This window comes from Chroicocephalus ridibundus, chromosome 1, assembly GCF_963924245.1.
Source record: "Chroicocephalus ridibundus chromosome 1, bChrRid1.1, whole genome shotgun sequence".
NCBI lineage: Eukaryota > Metazoa > Chordata > Aves > Charadriiformes > Laridae > Chroicocephalus > Chroicocephalus ridibundus.
The window spans coordinates 19,458,395-19,476,666 of NC_086284.1; the positions used below are offsets into that span (position 1 = coordinate 19,458,395).

General features: G+C 38.0%; 1 protein-coding gene across 9 annotated transcripts in view; it reads left to right on the plus strand.

The window, feature by feature from the left end:
* The window catches only part of GRIA4 (glutamate ionotropic receptor AMPA type subunit 4), a 228,287-nt gene that overhangs the window by 58,454 nt on the left and 151,561 nt on the right, over positions 1 to 18,272 (plus strand). For all 9 annotated transcript variants that reach the window (XR_010070426.1, XM_063330098.1, XM_063330115.1 and 6 more), the window contains exon 3: positions 13,305 to 13,544. Coding sequence is in view for 8 of the 9 variants with exons in the window: in XM_063330098.1 (XP_063186168.1) it covers positions 13,305 to 13,544 (240 nt within the window). In the remaining variant the exon portion in view is untranslated. The remainder of the gene's footprint in view (positions 1 to 13,304; positions 13,545 to 18,272) is intronic.

Sequence of the window (18,272 nt, forward strand, 5' to 3'; positions counted from 1 at the left end):
TTTGTGGGTGGTAACAATGCTTTATGAGACAACATAAACATCGTCCTCTCATCAACTATTAGGCTCTCAGACAATAGCACATTCGTTTCTGTATCTCCTGCCCCAGAACTGAAATGAAATAAACTCTCCTTGTTAAACTAAACATGGAGAAGTTGCAGAAGACAAATATTTTAGCCACAGTTACAGTTACATACTTTTATTTGGCTTATCTGCCAAATAAACAGACATCTAAGCTAACATCTATCCCAGTTTATAGTAGAGATTTATATGTGTTTAAAATAAACACCTGTACAGTTCGCATTAGAATAAAAGAATTTGTGATCAACAGAAACAGAAAACATGCATACATATTCTTGTGATGTATACACAGGTGTTTTTATGCATGTGTTAAACTTCTTTTCTTAAGTCTTGTTTTTGCTGGAAATCATTATTTAGAAAACATACTCCGTTCATGGCATTTGACACTGAAACCTGCCTTTCTTATCAAGCAGTTAGAGCTTGAAGTCATTAAATACAGGGGCATGGCCAGAATCCATCTTGCACTCAGATCTGATGAGGATCTGATCTTCCATTTAGGAAGTGAATGACTTTCTCTTTAAATAACGTTGGTCAAGTGTATCGCTTATATTTTATTTTTTGAGAGGTAATTTCTTTTCTCATTATTCTAATTATTATGGGAGACCTACAGCTATTTAGAAATGCCTTTTATACCTAAAAAAAGGCAGAAAGATTAGTTTTTCAGAGAAAGAAGAAACAGCTTGGTAAGAAAAAAGTGAAGACAGTGGAAGATGCATTTCCAGTAATCCATTCCAAGCATTTGATTTTAAAAACACCCGACTGTACTGTGGTCGATTCCCACTGGCATAATTGTGGGAGGCTAAGAAGAGGCTCTCTCTTAAAATGAATACAGACAAAACTGCAAGGCTCACAGGGGAAAAAAAAGGAAGGGGGAAAGAAAAGAGCTCGGGGTTTCTTAAGCTTTGGACTTTTGGCCCTCCACAGACAATAATTCCCTAATGTCATTTTGACATGACATGTCCATAGTAAGTAGAATCTACATCTGAAAAATCCCTTAGCTATGATCACTGCATTATCATCTGGGGAAAACAGGCAAGCTACAAGATGCTGAAAAAACTTCAGTGCAGTGAGATGATCAAAACAACAAGGCAACATAAAGGAAAAAATACAAGTAATGAAAACACAATCTGTTTGAGAAGTTGGCATGAGATGTCTTAAGCAACCATAATTCCCAGATATATATAGTCACCGAAACAGGCTAAGACCCAAATTTCTAGGAAGAGCAAGAGAGAAAATCTCTTGATATGCTTTTGATTTTGTGAAGTTAAGAGTAATAATGCCTAGGATGTTTGAGGGAGGGATGAAGTATGAAGTAAAGAATGATGAAAGAAATCTGAGAGAATTCTTGGTCAACAGGCCAGTGATGGATAATAAAGGTATCTACATTCATCTTAATGATTCTTTGAAAATATTTTATTCGTAATTCCAACTATGTGAAGAACTTAAGTGTTAAAATCTTTGATTTTCAGATTGGAAAAGTCAGAAAAGCTAAGTAACATGTTTACAGCTAGTGGAAATAAGATAATTCTAGGCTGTCAGAAATACCTAAGTGTTCTGGGAATGCCATCATTAACAATGGCGATGTGTAGGAAGAAACAACCCAAACAACAGAGTGATACAATTTGGATGTACATGACAAAGTAAATTTCAATTTTTATTTATTTTTTAAAAAATGTATTTACTCATCAAAACATACTTGCACTAACATAGAAGAAAAATCATGGAAGCATGGAAATCTCTTAGCCACTATAAATAAAACCAAGGTCCTCAAACGTGGGAAGACTAATAGAACAATTGGCGCTTCATATATCCTGATCCCTGAAATGGTAGCTCAGAGGGTTGCCCCTCGACTAGGGAATAGCTTCAGCAGGGCCTGGTGCACGTGGTCAGCCACTGCTGTTCTGGCAATATACAGTCACAAACTGCAGAAGGCAGCAGCAGAATTTTGTTTCTGGATCTTATGAGTATTTTTTTTCTCTCTGACCAAGTTGTATATAATCTCACGATGTGATACCGTGTTCCATTTATTTGACAATAATAGTGGTTTCAAATTCTGCTTCGTACCATCAAAGGGAAGGAAGTAAAGGAAAGGACAAACAACAGATTTTATCAAAAGTATTCAGAAACTCTTCTTATGAAAGTCCCAACTGTAAGCAAAAAATGACTGAAAAGTTTTTTTCAAGATAGGGTGTATATAATTAGATAATGGCTTTTATTAACCCATAAGAAATTGGGAAAAACAGGTAAGATTTTCATCACATATGTCCTCTTAACATTGACATTGTTTTCAAAAATAAGAAACCGTGTTTTCTGGCTCTTTAAAAGACACTTAGATCTAACAGCGGCCAAGGAAGCAACGTTGTATTTGTTATTTAAACAACATAATGCGGTGAATGTTTGTTGATCTTACTGAGGCCAAAAGGAATCCATGGCTTCATTTATTCTAAATGGTAAATAGCAAAGTAGGAAGAATTATTTAAGATGATATCCTTGTGCAATAGCATGTATCAAAATAAGAAATTATTTAAATTGCTAGTGAGGGGACTCTTGGTGGTGCAAAATCTGTTACTGAGGGAAGAAAGTAATCCCAGCCTCTCCCCCTGTCAACTCTCAAAAGCCTGGGCTGGACAGAGAGCATTGCACTGCAGTGGACAACCTGCATTGGCTTGAAAGACTAAGTGGAAGACTAAGTAATTGGGAGACAGACTCACCAATGAAAGAGAAATAGAGTTCCAGTGATGGATCAATCAGCATCACTCCCCTCATGACAGGATTCAATTCTAAAATTAAAACTACAAACCAGACAAAAAAACCCATCTCCATTCAAGTTTGAGTGACAACCACCTAAGGACCTACATCTTCATGCAGGACCAAGTTATTTGCATCTTTCTTGATTTTCTGCCTTCCTTTCCTTCCTTTCCCAGATGTTTCAGAGATCTGCGGAGATATTTCCTAAGTCAGAGGGACCAGTTAGATGACTAGTCCGCTTTTAAAGTCAGATGGAGGTTCCCCAGTACTTCAAAAAATGCTTTACTTGAGCTTCCTCAGATTACATCAGAGTTAATGTTTTGTTTCAGTTCAGTTAAATTAGAACACAAGGTTTGACATAAAGAAGCACCACTGGCTCAAAGTGCGAGGTATAAATGTTGATAATGCATCCATCAAAACAATTTAGGTCAGGAGCCATACTGTATGGCTCCACCTCTCATATCTCCTGTGAAATTCAGTTAATTCCTGTCAAAGACAGTTTTGCTGGCAGAGTACTGCAAAATTAACATGTATTTCTCCAAAATGAATAAAAAAATATTGTTGCTATTTTTTCCGAAAACTACAAATAGTTCTTCCTTCGCATAAGAAAAATCTGTAATTACGTAGCTATGTATAAAAAGCTATTTTTATATAATCAACTGCACATTTTATAAGTTATCCTCCCATTTAAAATTGTACTGATTTTTTTTTTCAGTTCTTTTTCTTCTGGAAAGAAAAATGTCTGTTTAAATGTGCCTATCTTCTCTCTTTTCAAGAAAAAAGAAGGCTAATGTTGTAGAGAATTGGGCCATCAAAGGATTACTTCTTAAAACAAAATTCAGACTTCTCTTTGTTCTTTTTCATTAAAATGGGATATGGGGGCAAGTTTTATAAAATCTTACATTTTTGGGGGGAAAAACAAGCTGCAAAGAAATTTATTTTCTCTACAAAGGAATGTTTGGATGAAGTTCAAATTTGCACTGAAAGAAATAATATGTCTCTTAAGCAAATGAATCAATTCAAGAACAGCAAAAAACGTTTAATCACAGAAGCAAAAAAACCCGTTTAATCACACAGGCAATCTAGAGAAGTTATAAAACATGATTTCTCTAGATATTCACCTAATGAGGATGAGCTTTCCCTCAGCTAGCAAACTGAAGAGGTGATGTGATTTTGCAAGAGCTCTAACTACCACATGACTATCTGAGTTGAAATGTTAACCTCGGTTAAGCAACTGGGAGTTTTACCATTGATTCCATAAAACAGTTTTTTACTGCAATCCAGTCTAATTTCCATGCAATCTGTTATGCTGCTCTAAACTTCAATTCTGAAAGAGGAAAACAAAAATAATAAAAAATAACCATAGACATTTTATCCTTGAGAAAACCTGACAGCTTCATGGAACTTTCTACCAAAACCTTCATGTTTAATGTTTTAAAAAAGTTCTGTGGTTTTGAAAAGCCTGGCAGTCTCATGTGGTGCTGATATTTTTATCATTTTTTTAAAAAAACAGCCAAAAAAGAACTTCTGTACCAATGTGGATTCTCATTCATATGACTATGAAAGGTAAATGCTGCATGTGGGTTCTCCATGGGAGAGCGTTCAGAGAGAAAGTTTTGGCAGACTTAGGGAAATGCACGTGTATGTGCATTGCTAGACAGCTATAAATACCAGATCCACGGAGTGCAAAGGACTGGAGGACAAAGGCACAAAGACTGGATAATTTATAGCAGAGAGAGCTGTAAAGTACTTTTAAAAATGAGAAAAGATTTGTTAGCATTCAGCAAATGTGAAATTCATGAGGGGAGTTCTATCAAAGAGATTAGCCAAGGCACAGCGGAAAGAGAAATTTTATAAATAAACCCAGTGGAAAATGTTTTCTTGTTGTGTAAAAATGTTCCATTGGATTTAAATTATTTGGAATTATATATTAATGAAAGTAAAATACTTTAGTGCTGCCAAAGATTTCAGATGGAAAGTACTTAAAGATTAAAGCAGTTTTCCTCCTAGAAATTTATGAAAGGCCAAGCTACTTTGTGTTCTGCATCAAGAAACAAGAGTTGTCAGCACTTTTCAGGAAAATAGAGATACATGGTCTGTATCTGAGAAATACCCGCAACCCCTAGCTGGGAGGGATCTGTGTCCGTTGTGTGAGAAGGGCCTCAGAGAAGGACAGTTCCAAATTGCATTGAATCTAGGGCTGGACAGGGGAGAAAAACACAGAGATATGTTTCCTAAAGTGAGATTGTTTTAAACAATTTTTAAATGTGGCTATCTAAATGTAGGTGCCAAGTCTTTCATAGTCTCTTTTTATAGGTAGAAGAGATAGGTACCTCTGGTGGATGAATCAGTACATTTAATTGATCACCGATCTTAAGCAGGGATGATCCGTCTTCTGAATATGTCTTCTGAATATTATCTTTTTCTGTTTTAGAGACAGGCAAAAAAAAAAACAAAAAAACAACTAACTTTCAGTTGGTAAGAATCAGGTGAGACAGTCCCCTCCACTCACCCTGCATGCACATACCTCTCCTTTCACAAATTCTTTTGGGATTGGCTTGGAGGAAACTTTAATCAATGTATTAATTCGTGAAGAGCAAAGCTTGCTTCTTATGAAGTAGGGAGAAGAGCTCACCAGCTGGATCTACAATTCGGTCGTCTCTAGTACCTACGGTCCTCTCTTTTCTGTTATTTTGGGCATATCTCAGGGTAACCTTCTGAAGTTAATGTTCTGTAACTTCGTGATCTGGTATAAGAGATCATCCAGAAAATACTGTATTACAATGCTCAAATTGATTTTAAAAGAAGAAAATCCTGTGCATATTAAATAAGCTAATTCAATATCATTTCCATTCAATAGGCAAGAAATGTACTATCACTTTCTGCTGTTGTTTCAGGAACTGACTTGAGCAGAAATAGTCTTTTAGAGACGATTCACAAAAATTGTTTCTGGAAACTTAATTATTAATTAAAAAAAGTAGCAAGTTTGTTTCTTGCTTTGCAATATGTTCTCACATCTGCAGTTACACAAACAAAACTGCATTTCCCAAATTACCATTTGATCTAGGACATTAAACCAAGATTTTCGTTGTTCCTAGGAGGGTATTTCTACCTGAGCTGGCAAGTGACTTAGAGAGTGCTAGAGGTAACCCGTGGCTGTGGGTTAAATGTAAAAGACACTCGTGAATTTTCAGTGCCTGAAGTTTGATGGATCCTTCTGTTGATCTCCAGATAAATACTCCTGCACACTCTTTAGTATGTGTTTAGTTTTATGTATGCAACTGAACACACTGATCTTTAGGACAGGTGCTTACGTGTTTTTAGGGTTCCAGAATTTACTATAGAATTGCAAGATAAAGGTCTATTAGGTGTAATGTTTATTCACATTGGTGTAGCATGCAAAAGCCACGGCTGAGACAGTTGGACCATTGTGCTCAACTTCTTACAGACATCTCGTAGGATACTGGCCTTCCTGTCAAGTGCTTACAGTCCAAAATAGACCATTTGAAACATTGAGAACTGAGACATGGAAATGTGAAGTGATTTGTTCCAGAGTATGAATTTATTTTCAGAGTTTCAGTGCCCAACATACCAGACTTCTCATTATGCAGTTACATCATAGGAGGATAAACGTTCAAGAGGAAGAAATATTTGAGATGGTGACGTTTGTGGTTCAGTTTGTTTGGTTTTTTTTAACCAGAAAGATCTTAATTTAGTCTCTTTTTGTTCACCTCCATCATTAATACTGTATTAAATTGTAGAGCAATAAACTGATTTTACTTGAAGTAATGATGTGATATTATTTCCGGTTATAATGCTTTAGGCATGATGCGATGCAAAGTGTGGTGCATGCCTCCTGAACAAAGAGGGGGATGATTTTTTTGCTTGAAGAAGTTTGTGATCAAAAGGTAAGGGTAGATGATGATTTAGAGGGTGCAAGATCTATAAATAGAAGATGATTAGGGTTGTGATGGGTGGTTGTTTCATTAGACACAAATAAACTAACCATGTAATTTGTAAGAAACTCCTTATTTCCCTTTCCCTTTTTGGATAGCAATATTTAAAAATACCCTTTTCTGTTCAAGACAGTTCTTAAGATAGTAGTAAACTGGTCCTAATACATCTATAATGTTTTTCATCTACCCACTTTATGTAACACTGTTTTCTCTTTTATAATCCTATCTGTCATTTTATATTAGTGATTTAATTCATGAAGGTACCTCATTAAGTTGGTCTCAGTGCTGGGAACTTTTCTTGATGCAACAGCATAATTTAGTATAAAATCAGCAGTTTCAAAGGCAACCCAGAGGAAGAGCATATTTGTATCAAATTTGCACTGGATTTGGGTGCAAGACAGTTGAAAACTGCATGGGGATGAATTTAGATCACTTGTCTTGTAATTCTAGAGCCCTGACTGGCTTTGTGTCCTCTTCCAGGAGGTGGAGGTCAGTGGAGTGGTTAGGAGGAGGTGGATCCGGGAGCACAGAGGAGAAAGAGAGTGTTGGGATGTTCTGTGCAAAATGAACAGAAACATGTTTTGACATTTTAACAGGAAACTCTAATCTCAAAGCTGGTTTAGAAATATTACTTAATCTCACCTCAAGTGTTGGAGCTTTCATGCATATAAGTTGATAAATCATTTCACCTTGGGAGGCAGGTCCTTATTTAGATTCAATGATTCTCCCTTCTATGCTTCATCTCACTTGTAGAGCTTGCATCTCCATATTGCTAGGCTGTTCCTCTTGGAAGGAGTTCTTTAGGTTGAGAAAATTCGGCCAGTACTTTTACATCAGTGCTGGCAAATGCAGGTGCACAGCAGCTGAATGAAATAGACAGTATATGACTGTGATCCTTGAGGACATGGATTGCTGACAGCATTGCAGGGATATCTCAAATGAAAGCTTTCATAGACTATTGTGATGGCAAGGAAATGTAACTCCTTATGTGTATTTTTGAAATTTATTGCTGTCTGTAGTTTACGAGGTGTATTGGCTTTCTGTGGACCGGTTTTAGTTGGGGGTAGATGTGCTCTGAAGGAAGCTGCAGCCTGTGGATAGCCCACACCAGAGCAGGCTTTTGGCAGGAGCTGTCGCCCATAGAGAGGAGCCCATGCAGGAGCAGGTTTTCTGGCAAGAACTGGGGCCCATGGGGAACCCACACTGGAACATTCTTTTCCTGAAGGACTGTACCCCGTGGAGACTACCTATGGTGTAGCAGTTCTTCTGCAGCCCATGGGAAGGATCCATATTGGTGCAGTTTGTGAAGGACTGTATCCCATGGGGGAACCCCACACGGGGTTAGGGAAGCAGCATGAGGAGGAAGGAGCAGCAGAAGTAAGTTGCTATGGACTGACCACAATCCCCGCTCCCTGTTTGGATCTCCAAAGCATAGGAGGAAATGAAAGAGAGAGCAATGAAAGACTGTCCTCATATCTGGAAAACTTCCGTAACAGAAACTGTTCTCAGTCTTTCAATTTTGGTGCTTCCACAGTTTGCGAGTTTATGGCAGATCAGTGGGCCTGTCAGTATATCCGTAACAGCCAGCTGTGCCAGGGCTTCCCATGTAGGAGTCTAAAGCCTAAGGAAAAGCATTTTAAAATGCTTGTTCCAGAGCTTGTGTCCTGGAAGACTCGGGGTCTGTGAGTCATGGCTCTGAAGCAAGTTCTACCATGTTACTTCTGTGTTAGACTATGGGTCTTCCAGATTCCCACCTATATGGTATAGGTACCATATAGGCTGCTGAGCAAAACTAATGCTGTTGGCAGACTAGCTGTGCTCTGCTTATCAGACTTTATTTTGCAAATATATGGTTAGAGTAGCGTCTCTTGGAGAAATTATTAAACTTTTGTGTGTGACCAAATAATAAAACAAGACCAATATCATGTAAATATGTGCACAGGTATGTATATTTATGTGTATTTGTACATAAACATTTCTCACAAACTTTCACTTGACCTCTTTATGTCATTTTTGTGGTTATGTTTACAGTTGTATTTGGACTTTTGACATCCCCTGTGTCTGTTTAGAGGATTTAAACTATATGGGTATAATTTCTGGAAATCAGTGAGTAAGAAGAAGTTGGGATTTTATTTTTTGTTGTTGTTTTTCAATAAAAGATTTGTGTTTAAAGTGTTGGATCTGTCTTTAGAACAATAACAGGGACTTGGGGAATTCTTTCTCTCACAGAGAAAGAAGACTACAGGTGGCTTGGCTGTGTGTTTTGGTAAACCCTGCAGTGTATAATTTTTGCCATTTTGGCATCATGATTTCACATTAGTCACCTATTCCTTTAAAGTGATGGTACTGTCACATAGTTCAATCTGCTAGAATATAACATATGTAATTCATATTACAGCTACTGCAATAACATTATCTTGGCTATTTAAGGTGCATTGCAATGTCTTTTCTGGAGTCCGATCTCCACATTCTTATCTTTAGTGAGAACAATGGCATTGCAAAATTTTCAGGAGAAAATCACATGCGTAATACTGGAATTAAGTTGTCAGCTATGAAGAGATGTCTGGTTTAAAGACAAATTATTATTCAATATATTTCCAAGTATGCTCATGAAAGTGTATTTGTCACTGCTTTATATTTATGGGGGGAAAAATCTCGAACAAAATTTTCTTAGAATGTTAATATGAGACTGTGTTTTTCTGAGTATAATTTAGTCCATTTATAATAACTAAAATGCCTTTAGAGGTGTAAGAGAAATAGATAAAGAACTGGGAAATCCAGGTAGTCATGTTTGCCTGGAGGCATTTTCTGAGAACAGTAGTGAGTCAGAATGCAAATTCTCATGGCTTTGCTGATTTTTGTGGTCGCTGCTGATTACTGTAAAATTGATTCAGTAGCATTGCAGCATCTCTGCATATGTCTAAGCCTAATCTCCATAGTGTCACAGGCATTTTTCTTCTCTGTGGGTATTGTACTGAGTAGGAAGAAATTCTCATAACCTTCATTTTAGCATTTTTTCTTATCAAGGAGCAAAGAAGGATACTATTCAGTAACTTCCCAGTCTTGTTCTCGAGTATAGTAGCACAAGTTTTCTTGGATTGGTTATTCCAGGACTTTAATGGTAGTCAGGTAATGTTTTATTGTATTGGTATCTAGGCTGTGGCAAGGATAGTTTGATTTGAAAATTTGAAGAATTATTATTCTATTATTTTTAGTTAAAGTATTTTAGGCTCATATCATGTTGTTTAATGAAATTTCAAGTTTGACTTTTTTTCTCTCTTTTTTTCCTCCATCCTGAGAATGAATTCGAGCTTTAACTCCACTCACTATACAGTTTCACAGCTTGACATTGATTTCTTGAATTTTTCATCATGTAGAATCCTACTCTATGGACTGTGTGTTATGAAAAGTACCCTTTGCCCCTCTAAAACTGCAAAGTAAGGCAATACAGGGTCTTAAGAAGAATTTTCTTAAAACAGAAAACACATTAAGTAACTACCACTTACATACACAAGGTTTACATTCAACTATTTCATTTGGCAAAGTTAACTGGACTGTGTTTGAAAATAGAGGAGGCCTGCCATTTCCTCACAGAAACACTTGTAAAACACTGAGAAATCCCTTTGCAGTGGAAAGTAACATGCAGGGTGTGACTCCAGAACTGAATGAATGATTATACAAGAAAGATGTAAGAAACAAGTGTTTAAAAAGGATTATTAGTAAGAAAGCTTGTGTTGAAGAAATCAGGAGGTATAGAGGATATTTGTTGCAAAAATGAGAGCCTAAGTTAGGGCTGCCAGTGAAAATTGAAACTTGCAAAGGACATTGAAACAACAGTAGAAGGTCATTTACATCTTTAAATACAAAGACAGGAAACAGGAAAATAATTGAAGCTGTTATATATTGATGATGGGACAGAAAAACAGGAAAATCTGGTTAGAGACGTAAAACTAATAGATGCTTCAGATTGATTTTCACTCAAGGAGGACGCTGACCTTAAAAGAAGCGTGATGGCTAAGGGAATAGGGAATTCACCTCTTTCTTCCGTGGTTCTTAAAGAATTGTTTTACTGAAGGGCAGATGCAATAGCAAGTGTTTCTTAACAGAGCTGTTAAATGAATTGTGATACATATAATCAGTGAATAGGAAATATAATACCTATTTTTAAAGGGGACATAGAATCTGGCAGCCATGGACCTAGCAGCTTAACATCAATAGACTGTGAAGTTATAGAACAGATTTTGATGGGGAAAAAAAACTTTAAAATATGTCTGTAGACAGAAAATTGCATAAAATGCAACCAAAAGGTATTAAGGTAGAAAGCATGGGATTCATCCATATCTTCCAATTGCTAATGGAATGAAGTAAAATAGACATCCTCCTTTGAGAAGTGATTTATGAAAACAGAGACAAACAGGAGAGTCGAAAGGTAGGCATGAAACTAAGGGGAAGATGGCAACAAATGCTGGTAGAAAAGGAGGTACCAGGCTGGAGGAACATTGCTGCAGGAGGAGGATACCAAGAGACTGATTTTACAGTAGACACAGAGAAAAAAAGTAAGAGTATCCTGATGGAATTCGCTGGTGAGGCAGATACAGACATCAATAGAAGTTCAGAGCAGACTAAGAATGTAACTGTGGAAGTAAATAATTTTGAGGAGTACAGTAATAGATGTGACATAATGGAAAATGAATAATAGTGACTAATAAAAATATTATGCTATAAGCAGAAACTCATCATTTGGAAATGACTCAGAAGGAAAAAGGAGCAGAATTTTGATCCTGAGATGATTGTCAGCCATCACTGAGGTGCAGATTTAGAAAAACACAATGTGATCTTAAGATACGTAAGCAGAAGTATTTTATAGTAGTGATAGGGAAGTAATGTAAAAAGAAGCACAAAGCCTTCAACTGAAATTCTAAACACGTTGGCCATCTGTGTTCCAGAAAGGTGAGATGAAACTGGGAAAGCACAGAACAACACTTTTTAGCATGATTAGTGGAATGGCAAGCAAGTCATTTGATGGGTGTAGGAGAATGTGTGTTGTGTGGTCCAGCAAAGAAAACACTGGGAGGTTTTGTAAGAGCTGTGTATCAACATATTGAAGGAGAACTTAGGGGAAGGAAGAAAGCTTTTTAAAAACCTTCATTTGTATATAATCTGGCTATGAAAAACCTTAGGTCGGGGGCTGTAACGGTGGGGCAGCACATAAAATCACAGAACTGCCCTCGGGACACTTTTCCAGTTCTGGCATCAGAGCTGGATAAATCACCCAGCTCTAAGGAGAAAAATGCACAACTTGTATTTTTTGCTTATCATGCAGTAAATGTAATATGAAAGAATTAAAGCTGAACTGGTTTGGATCAGCCCATTTGCCAAGTGTGTACGCTGAACCCTGACTGTGCTGCTCTTACAGGATGCCTGTGACCTCCAGGCGAGAAGAGAGGAGGCCATCATCTAGTTAAAAGGGTGTGACTTAGTTTTTCCCATGTTTAGGCATCATGTAAGAATGGGTTGTGAGGAGGGAGAGTCTGAAACAGGAGAGCATACATACGTAGGAGAAAATGGGTACGATGATCCCCTAAGTGACTGTTCCTTTTCCATTTTCTCTGATTCTGGGACAGGTAACACTATTAATGGTCAACACTTTCCAATAAGTTGTTTTGTACTTCAAAAAAAGTGGATGTTTTTCATTGGGCCCATAATGAGTTGCTTGAAAGGCAGTATTTTCTCAAGAAAATACCCTTATGCCTGCTTTTATGCGCATAGATCAGTAAAGCCCTGATCTAATCTGCTGAAATCAATAAAAGTCTTTATGTCTTAAATGAGTCCAAAAGCAAATCAAAACTCAGAATATATATTCAGGTAATTAGTTTTCTGGTTTTGAGGTTGACATAGAGTAGAAATTAAAGGCTTGGGGCAAAAGTCTGGTCACATTGACTTACTATGTTTTCCTTCAACTGCTCTTTTCAAGTCAAGGTGATTATTCATGAAGCAGGTTTTTACTCAGTGTCTGTAGTAGAGTTTTAACGTAGCAGAAGGGCTCCCTGCTTAAAAGGGAGTGAAGTGTTAGAATGCAAAATGTCCAAATTTCACTTATGAGGTCAGTAACATTTTTTTGATAGTTCTCACATTTTAAAATGTAAACACTTTTCTGTTTAAGGTAATGGAAATGATCAATGCCTGGTAATATGCAGAGCTGTGGTAAAAAACAGCATATGTTGACTTTTCACTGGTGTGCAAAAATACATGTTATTTATTTTATATTTTATTTTAGAGTAAAAACACTACAGATAATGTAAAGTAGAGTTCTATGGATAGGATCCAAAAATGGCAAAATGTTATTTAGCTATTTATTGGTTTCCAGAATGAAACATATGTGAAAATTGTGTACAGTTAAATACAGGCAGAAATAGAAATCTTCAAATTAAAAATTTGAGGATGCTGGAACATGTAAGTATGTGTTTACAGATTTTTGCCACTAGCTGAACTCTGTTGTTTGTTGTTTTTTTTTTCTTCCAGTTTGCTCCCAGTATTCTAGAGGAGTTTTTGCCATTTTTGGACTATATGATAAGAGATCAGTACATACCTTGACCTCATTCTGCAGCGCCTTGCACATCTCCCTCATCACGCCGAGTTTCCCCACAGAGGGTGAGAGTCAGTTCGTGCTGCAGCTGCGGCCGTCTTTGCGGGGAGCCCTGCTGAGCTTGCTGGATCATTATGAATGGAACCGCTTTGTCTTCCTGTATGACACAGATCGAGGTGAGTTGCGACGCAGCTTTGTTTCTAGTTCCAATGACTTTTGCAAGAACTGTGCCTTTTTATATCGGGTTGAGGGCTTGGGGAGGCAAATTCTAAGGGCCTTTGAGGTGAAATACCCCTGACTGAGTCGCTGTGTGGCTGAAGGAAGAATTCCTTCGTCTGCAAATATTGGATATTGGATGCACGTGGTATGTAATTGGCCAGCCAAAGCCTGTGCTTTAATTCTGGAATACTAAAACATTTTAACTAATGTTAGTGAAACAAAGACTTCAATAAGCAGAATTTTACAGCTCCGTTCAGCCTTCAACTCACTTCAAAAGTGACAGCAGTACAAAGAAGTGGAGAGGAACAGCCACTTCTCTGCACCTGCACTGGTGTAAGCTGAGATGCGAGCGAGCCCCTTGGGGCTTCCATGCTTTGGAAGGTCAAGGCAGAGAGAGGGTCGCTCAGTGTGAGGCCCTCAGGCTGCGGCGGAGAAGTGGGGGTAAGAGCCCATACCTGCCAGGAGAGAGGTATCCACTGGGCAGCAGAGGGACGGCGTGCTGCAGTAGCCTGTCTTCTACTCCTTTCATCTGGAGTTATCTGTGTGATGGACTACACTTTTATAAAATATATAGCGCGTTACACAAACGACTACGCTTTCTATCCACATTCTTCATTCCACATCCCAGGGCATCTCAGAACCTTTTAAGTAGTAAAAAACTGCAAGTGCATCACTGCACCTCATCACTCAGTGCTGAATTGAGAAGTAAAATCTCCTGTTCTCCACGTCCTGTGTTCATTCTGCTGGCAAAGCCCTTTGCCTTTGTTTACGAAATAGGATTGAGCCAACATGGCTGAGCTTGTGTGAGAGAGGCAAGATTTGTATGTTGATGGCTTGCTTTCAGGGGGGAAGCGAGTGGCATAGCTGTAGTAAAATAATTATTTTACTACAGCTGTTTCAATATAGCTCCCCATGTGGACAGTCTATTCTGGAATTAAAGTGGCTTTATTCCAGTATAATTACTCTGCAGTAGAAATAGGGAATTATACTGACCTAACTAAATCTGTTTAATTATTTGATTATGGCTGTAGAAGTCAATTTTCTCATATATACAAGCACTAAATTTTAGTGAGTTTTTAGCTTGATATACTGCCTAAATACCTGAATTTAAATCAAAATGAGTAGTGGAACAAAATGAAAGAGTTTGTATTGTTCCATAACTGTTTGTTGTTTGTTTTTTTTAAAAGAGTTTTTTAATGTTTGATGGACCTACAAAGGAAGTTCTGGGAAGCATTATAGACTCTATTCAATAACTGGAAAGAGACAAAATTAGTATATTTAAAAGTATTCCTATGCCACATAGTTATGGATAACAAGAAAACAAGAACACATGTAGGATGTGATCCTACAAGTTCAACAAATTATTAAGAGAAGAAGTGCACAACCTGCAGTCACCTTTCTCATCTAAATTCACAGGCTTAATTAGATTGAGACATCATTTTTTAGCATGCAATATCACACCAAGGGCAGTTTCAGAACATCATCTGTAACAGTGTGGTTAATGAATGATTCTTATGGCACTTAACTCAGCAACTCTGAACTCATCAGTGTGTCTTTGGTAAAGAGATGACATTTGCTGCATTGGATGCAGGGTGTGCTCTGTTGGATAGTCTCTCAAATTCTGAATAGGTCTTGTCACTCAGTCAAATGCAGGAGAAAAGAAGATTCAATGTAACTTTAGGTATTAAAATAGCTCTAAAGATACATCATTGCTGAATAATTTTCACTAACAATGCAGAATTTAAATTTTTAATGTGGAGCTGAGATATGATAAGAAAAAAGTAAGTATCATCTCTTACTATCAGTGTAAGCAGAAAAAGAAAAAAAAATCATTGATGTTAAGTGTCTGGCAGTGAGGCCAGAACTTAACCTTGTCCAGATTTTTGCCAGACATTCTTCCTTTACATGCCAGTTGTTTCTCTGTCTCTCTGCGCTGCCTCGTCCAACCAAACTGAAGGAAGGGGAACCCCCTTAGCCTTTTAGTTTTGATATTGAGCCTGCAAGTTGATCTTTACAGGTTAACGAGGAAGCTATAAATAAACTCTTATGGGGAAGGTAAGCAATAAGCATAAATTCCAGCCAGACACAGTAGTTGTTTGTGAAGAACACAGCATTTAGCAGCTGTCAGTATTGTAAAAGACAGAAGTCATTGACAGAAAGTGATATGACAGTATAAACTTAGGCAAATCTTCAGCAGCGGTGGTGACGTGCTGTGGTGGGTCAATGCATGTTGTTTTCAGACCTGCTTTCCCAGCCTCTCCATCCTGCTTGCTTCTTGATTCTGTTGCACGCGGCTCAGTTGCTGCTCACTCTTAGGGGGTGAACAATTAAATCCTATTATTAAGGTAGGTTTCTCTGCTGTATCACTCCATTCATCTCTTTGACAGCCTCTCAGCTCCCTGCAGAACCCCAGTCTCTGCTGCTGGGGGCATCTATGTTAGCATTTCAGTTCAGGTGAGGAATGCACTCTTGTTGCATCTCTCTAAGTCATTCCCACATACCGTTCTTGGGTTTACACCATGGAGTAGTCTTGGAGCTCACAAACTCTGATGATGTGGTGGCTTCAGCTATTATGTTAAATCTTCCTTTCTGATATTCTGCCAGACTCACAGTCTGGAAAATCACTGTGCTGTGACGGGATGAAGATACTAGGAAGAATGGCAAAGATATAAAATGAATTGGATCTAGCAGGGGACATTACAGGGAAGGAGAACAGGTGTCGCAAAAGACATTAGACCTAAAAGAAAGATGAAGGAAAATGCGGCTCATTATTTAACAGGTGAAGTGAGCAAGTAAAGAGTGACACAGAAGGCTAAAGCCTCAAGGGTCCTTTTGTTTCAATACATTCTTCTTTCTCTTACCCTGCTTCCATAAAAAGGTTTAATTATGACCCAGTTCTTAATACAATTAATATTAACAGCAAAGTGCCAGGAACACTGACATGACAGGGAAAAAGCAAGCTGAAGAACACTTACCTGAGTTACACAAAGCATAGTAGGAAAGGGCTGGAATGAAAACCATGCCTCCTTGAGATATTCAGAGGAAAAGAATGTCCAGCAGGGGTGAAATACTCAGTTAATATTTGATGTCACCTCTAAAGGGACTTAAGTGAAAGAATCAAATGAATAGACTAGAAGAACATTTAGTTTATATATGTTGTTTTATTATGATTGAGAGGTATTTATTTTTAAAAGAGGTGTACAATCAAGTGGAGCTGTGCATCTGCAAATCCGTGGGAATTTTTGACTTAATGCAGGTATGCCTATGGTATGATTTTGCTAGTTGATGACAATATTTTGTAGCAGCAAAAAGCAAAAGTTGGACCCTGAAACCACGGAAGGCTGGAGAAGTTTGTGTGAGGTGTGAGAAGCTAGCTATTTAAGAATAGAATCATAGAATCATTCAGGTTGGAAAAGACCCTTAAGATCATCGAGTCCAACTGTTAACCAAACACTGCCAACTCCACCACTAAACCACGTCCCTAAGCACCATGTCTACATTTCTTTTAAATACCTCCAGGGATAGTCACTCAGCCACTTCCCTGGTCAGCCTGTTCCAGTGCTTGACAACCCTTTTGGTGAGGAAACTTTTCCTAATATACGATATAGAATTAGGAGGTGCAGTAATCGAGCATACAAGAAGTTGTTAGTTTTCCACATTGTGTGCAGCCTTACTGAGAGCTGGAATGACGGAAGTTGCTAGTAAAACTGCAGGGATTACCCAGCGCTGAGGGGTCCCAGGGTGGAGAGTGGTAGAGGGGCTACAGAGCAGCAATGGGATGCCAGGGAGAACGGCAGCCAGCAAGCTGGAAACTGCCTTCACAAAAGTTCATCAGCCATTTGAATTCAACTGTGTTTCCCAGAAAGAGTTTTCAGTTCCCTGACTGTGACTAAAGAGCGGTAGCAGGAGGGGTAGATCTACCAGCTGGCGTAGCAGTTGGCTCACCAGAGGCAAGGACTGTAAAATAGTTATAGTTGTCTAGAAATTAAGCATTGTGTGTGAGCCTGTTTATGTACCTTGTTGATGCTTTTTTTTCCCTTTGCTCTTTGTAATTACATATTGTTCATTAAACCAACTCAGTCATGGTTGCAGGTGAGGAAAATCAGCTTGCTGTGCACAAGATAAATTTGATTTTCCCACATTTCTGGATAGTGTTTTTATAGCAACCCCTTTAAAGTTGAAACTGTTCTGGTTTATGACAATCTAAACCTGGCAGAAGGCTTACACAAGTCCTGATGGCCTGTTTGAATTAATCCTACAGTAATTAGAGTAGCAATCTCCAAGCTTTTGTCTTTGAGGACTTGTGGAGGATAGGTGAGTTCCAGATGTCTGGAGAAGGCAAAGAAAGCTACAGGAAATTTATAGCTCTCCCTCTTATTTTGAGAGAGATTATTTACAATCAGTTTATCAGGCTAATCTAGTTTTCTCCTTGGGCAGAGTAGCTGACCCAGAAGTAAGCAGTAGGTTTGGTGTGTCCGTGCTTAGTAACTCCAGTGATATTGCTTCATGTCTGATATTCTTCCAGAAAAAATAGAAAATAGAGATTCAACTGTAGCATGGTGTCTTGAAAATTAGAAACCGTAGCCCTAAGATTATTATTAATGACACATTTTAACGGTAAGAGGACGTCTCAGGTGAGGTGCAAGGGATTTGTCTTTGGTCTGGTCTAGTGAACATCCAGAATG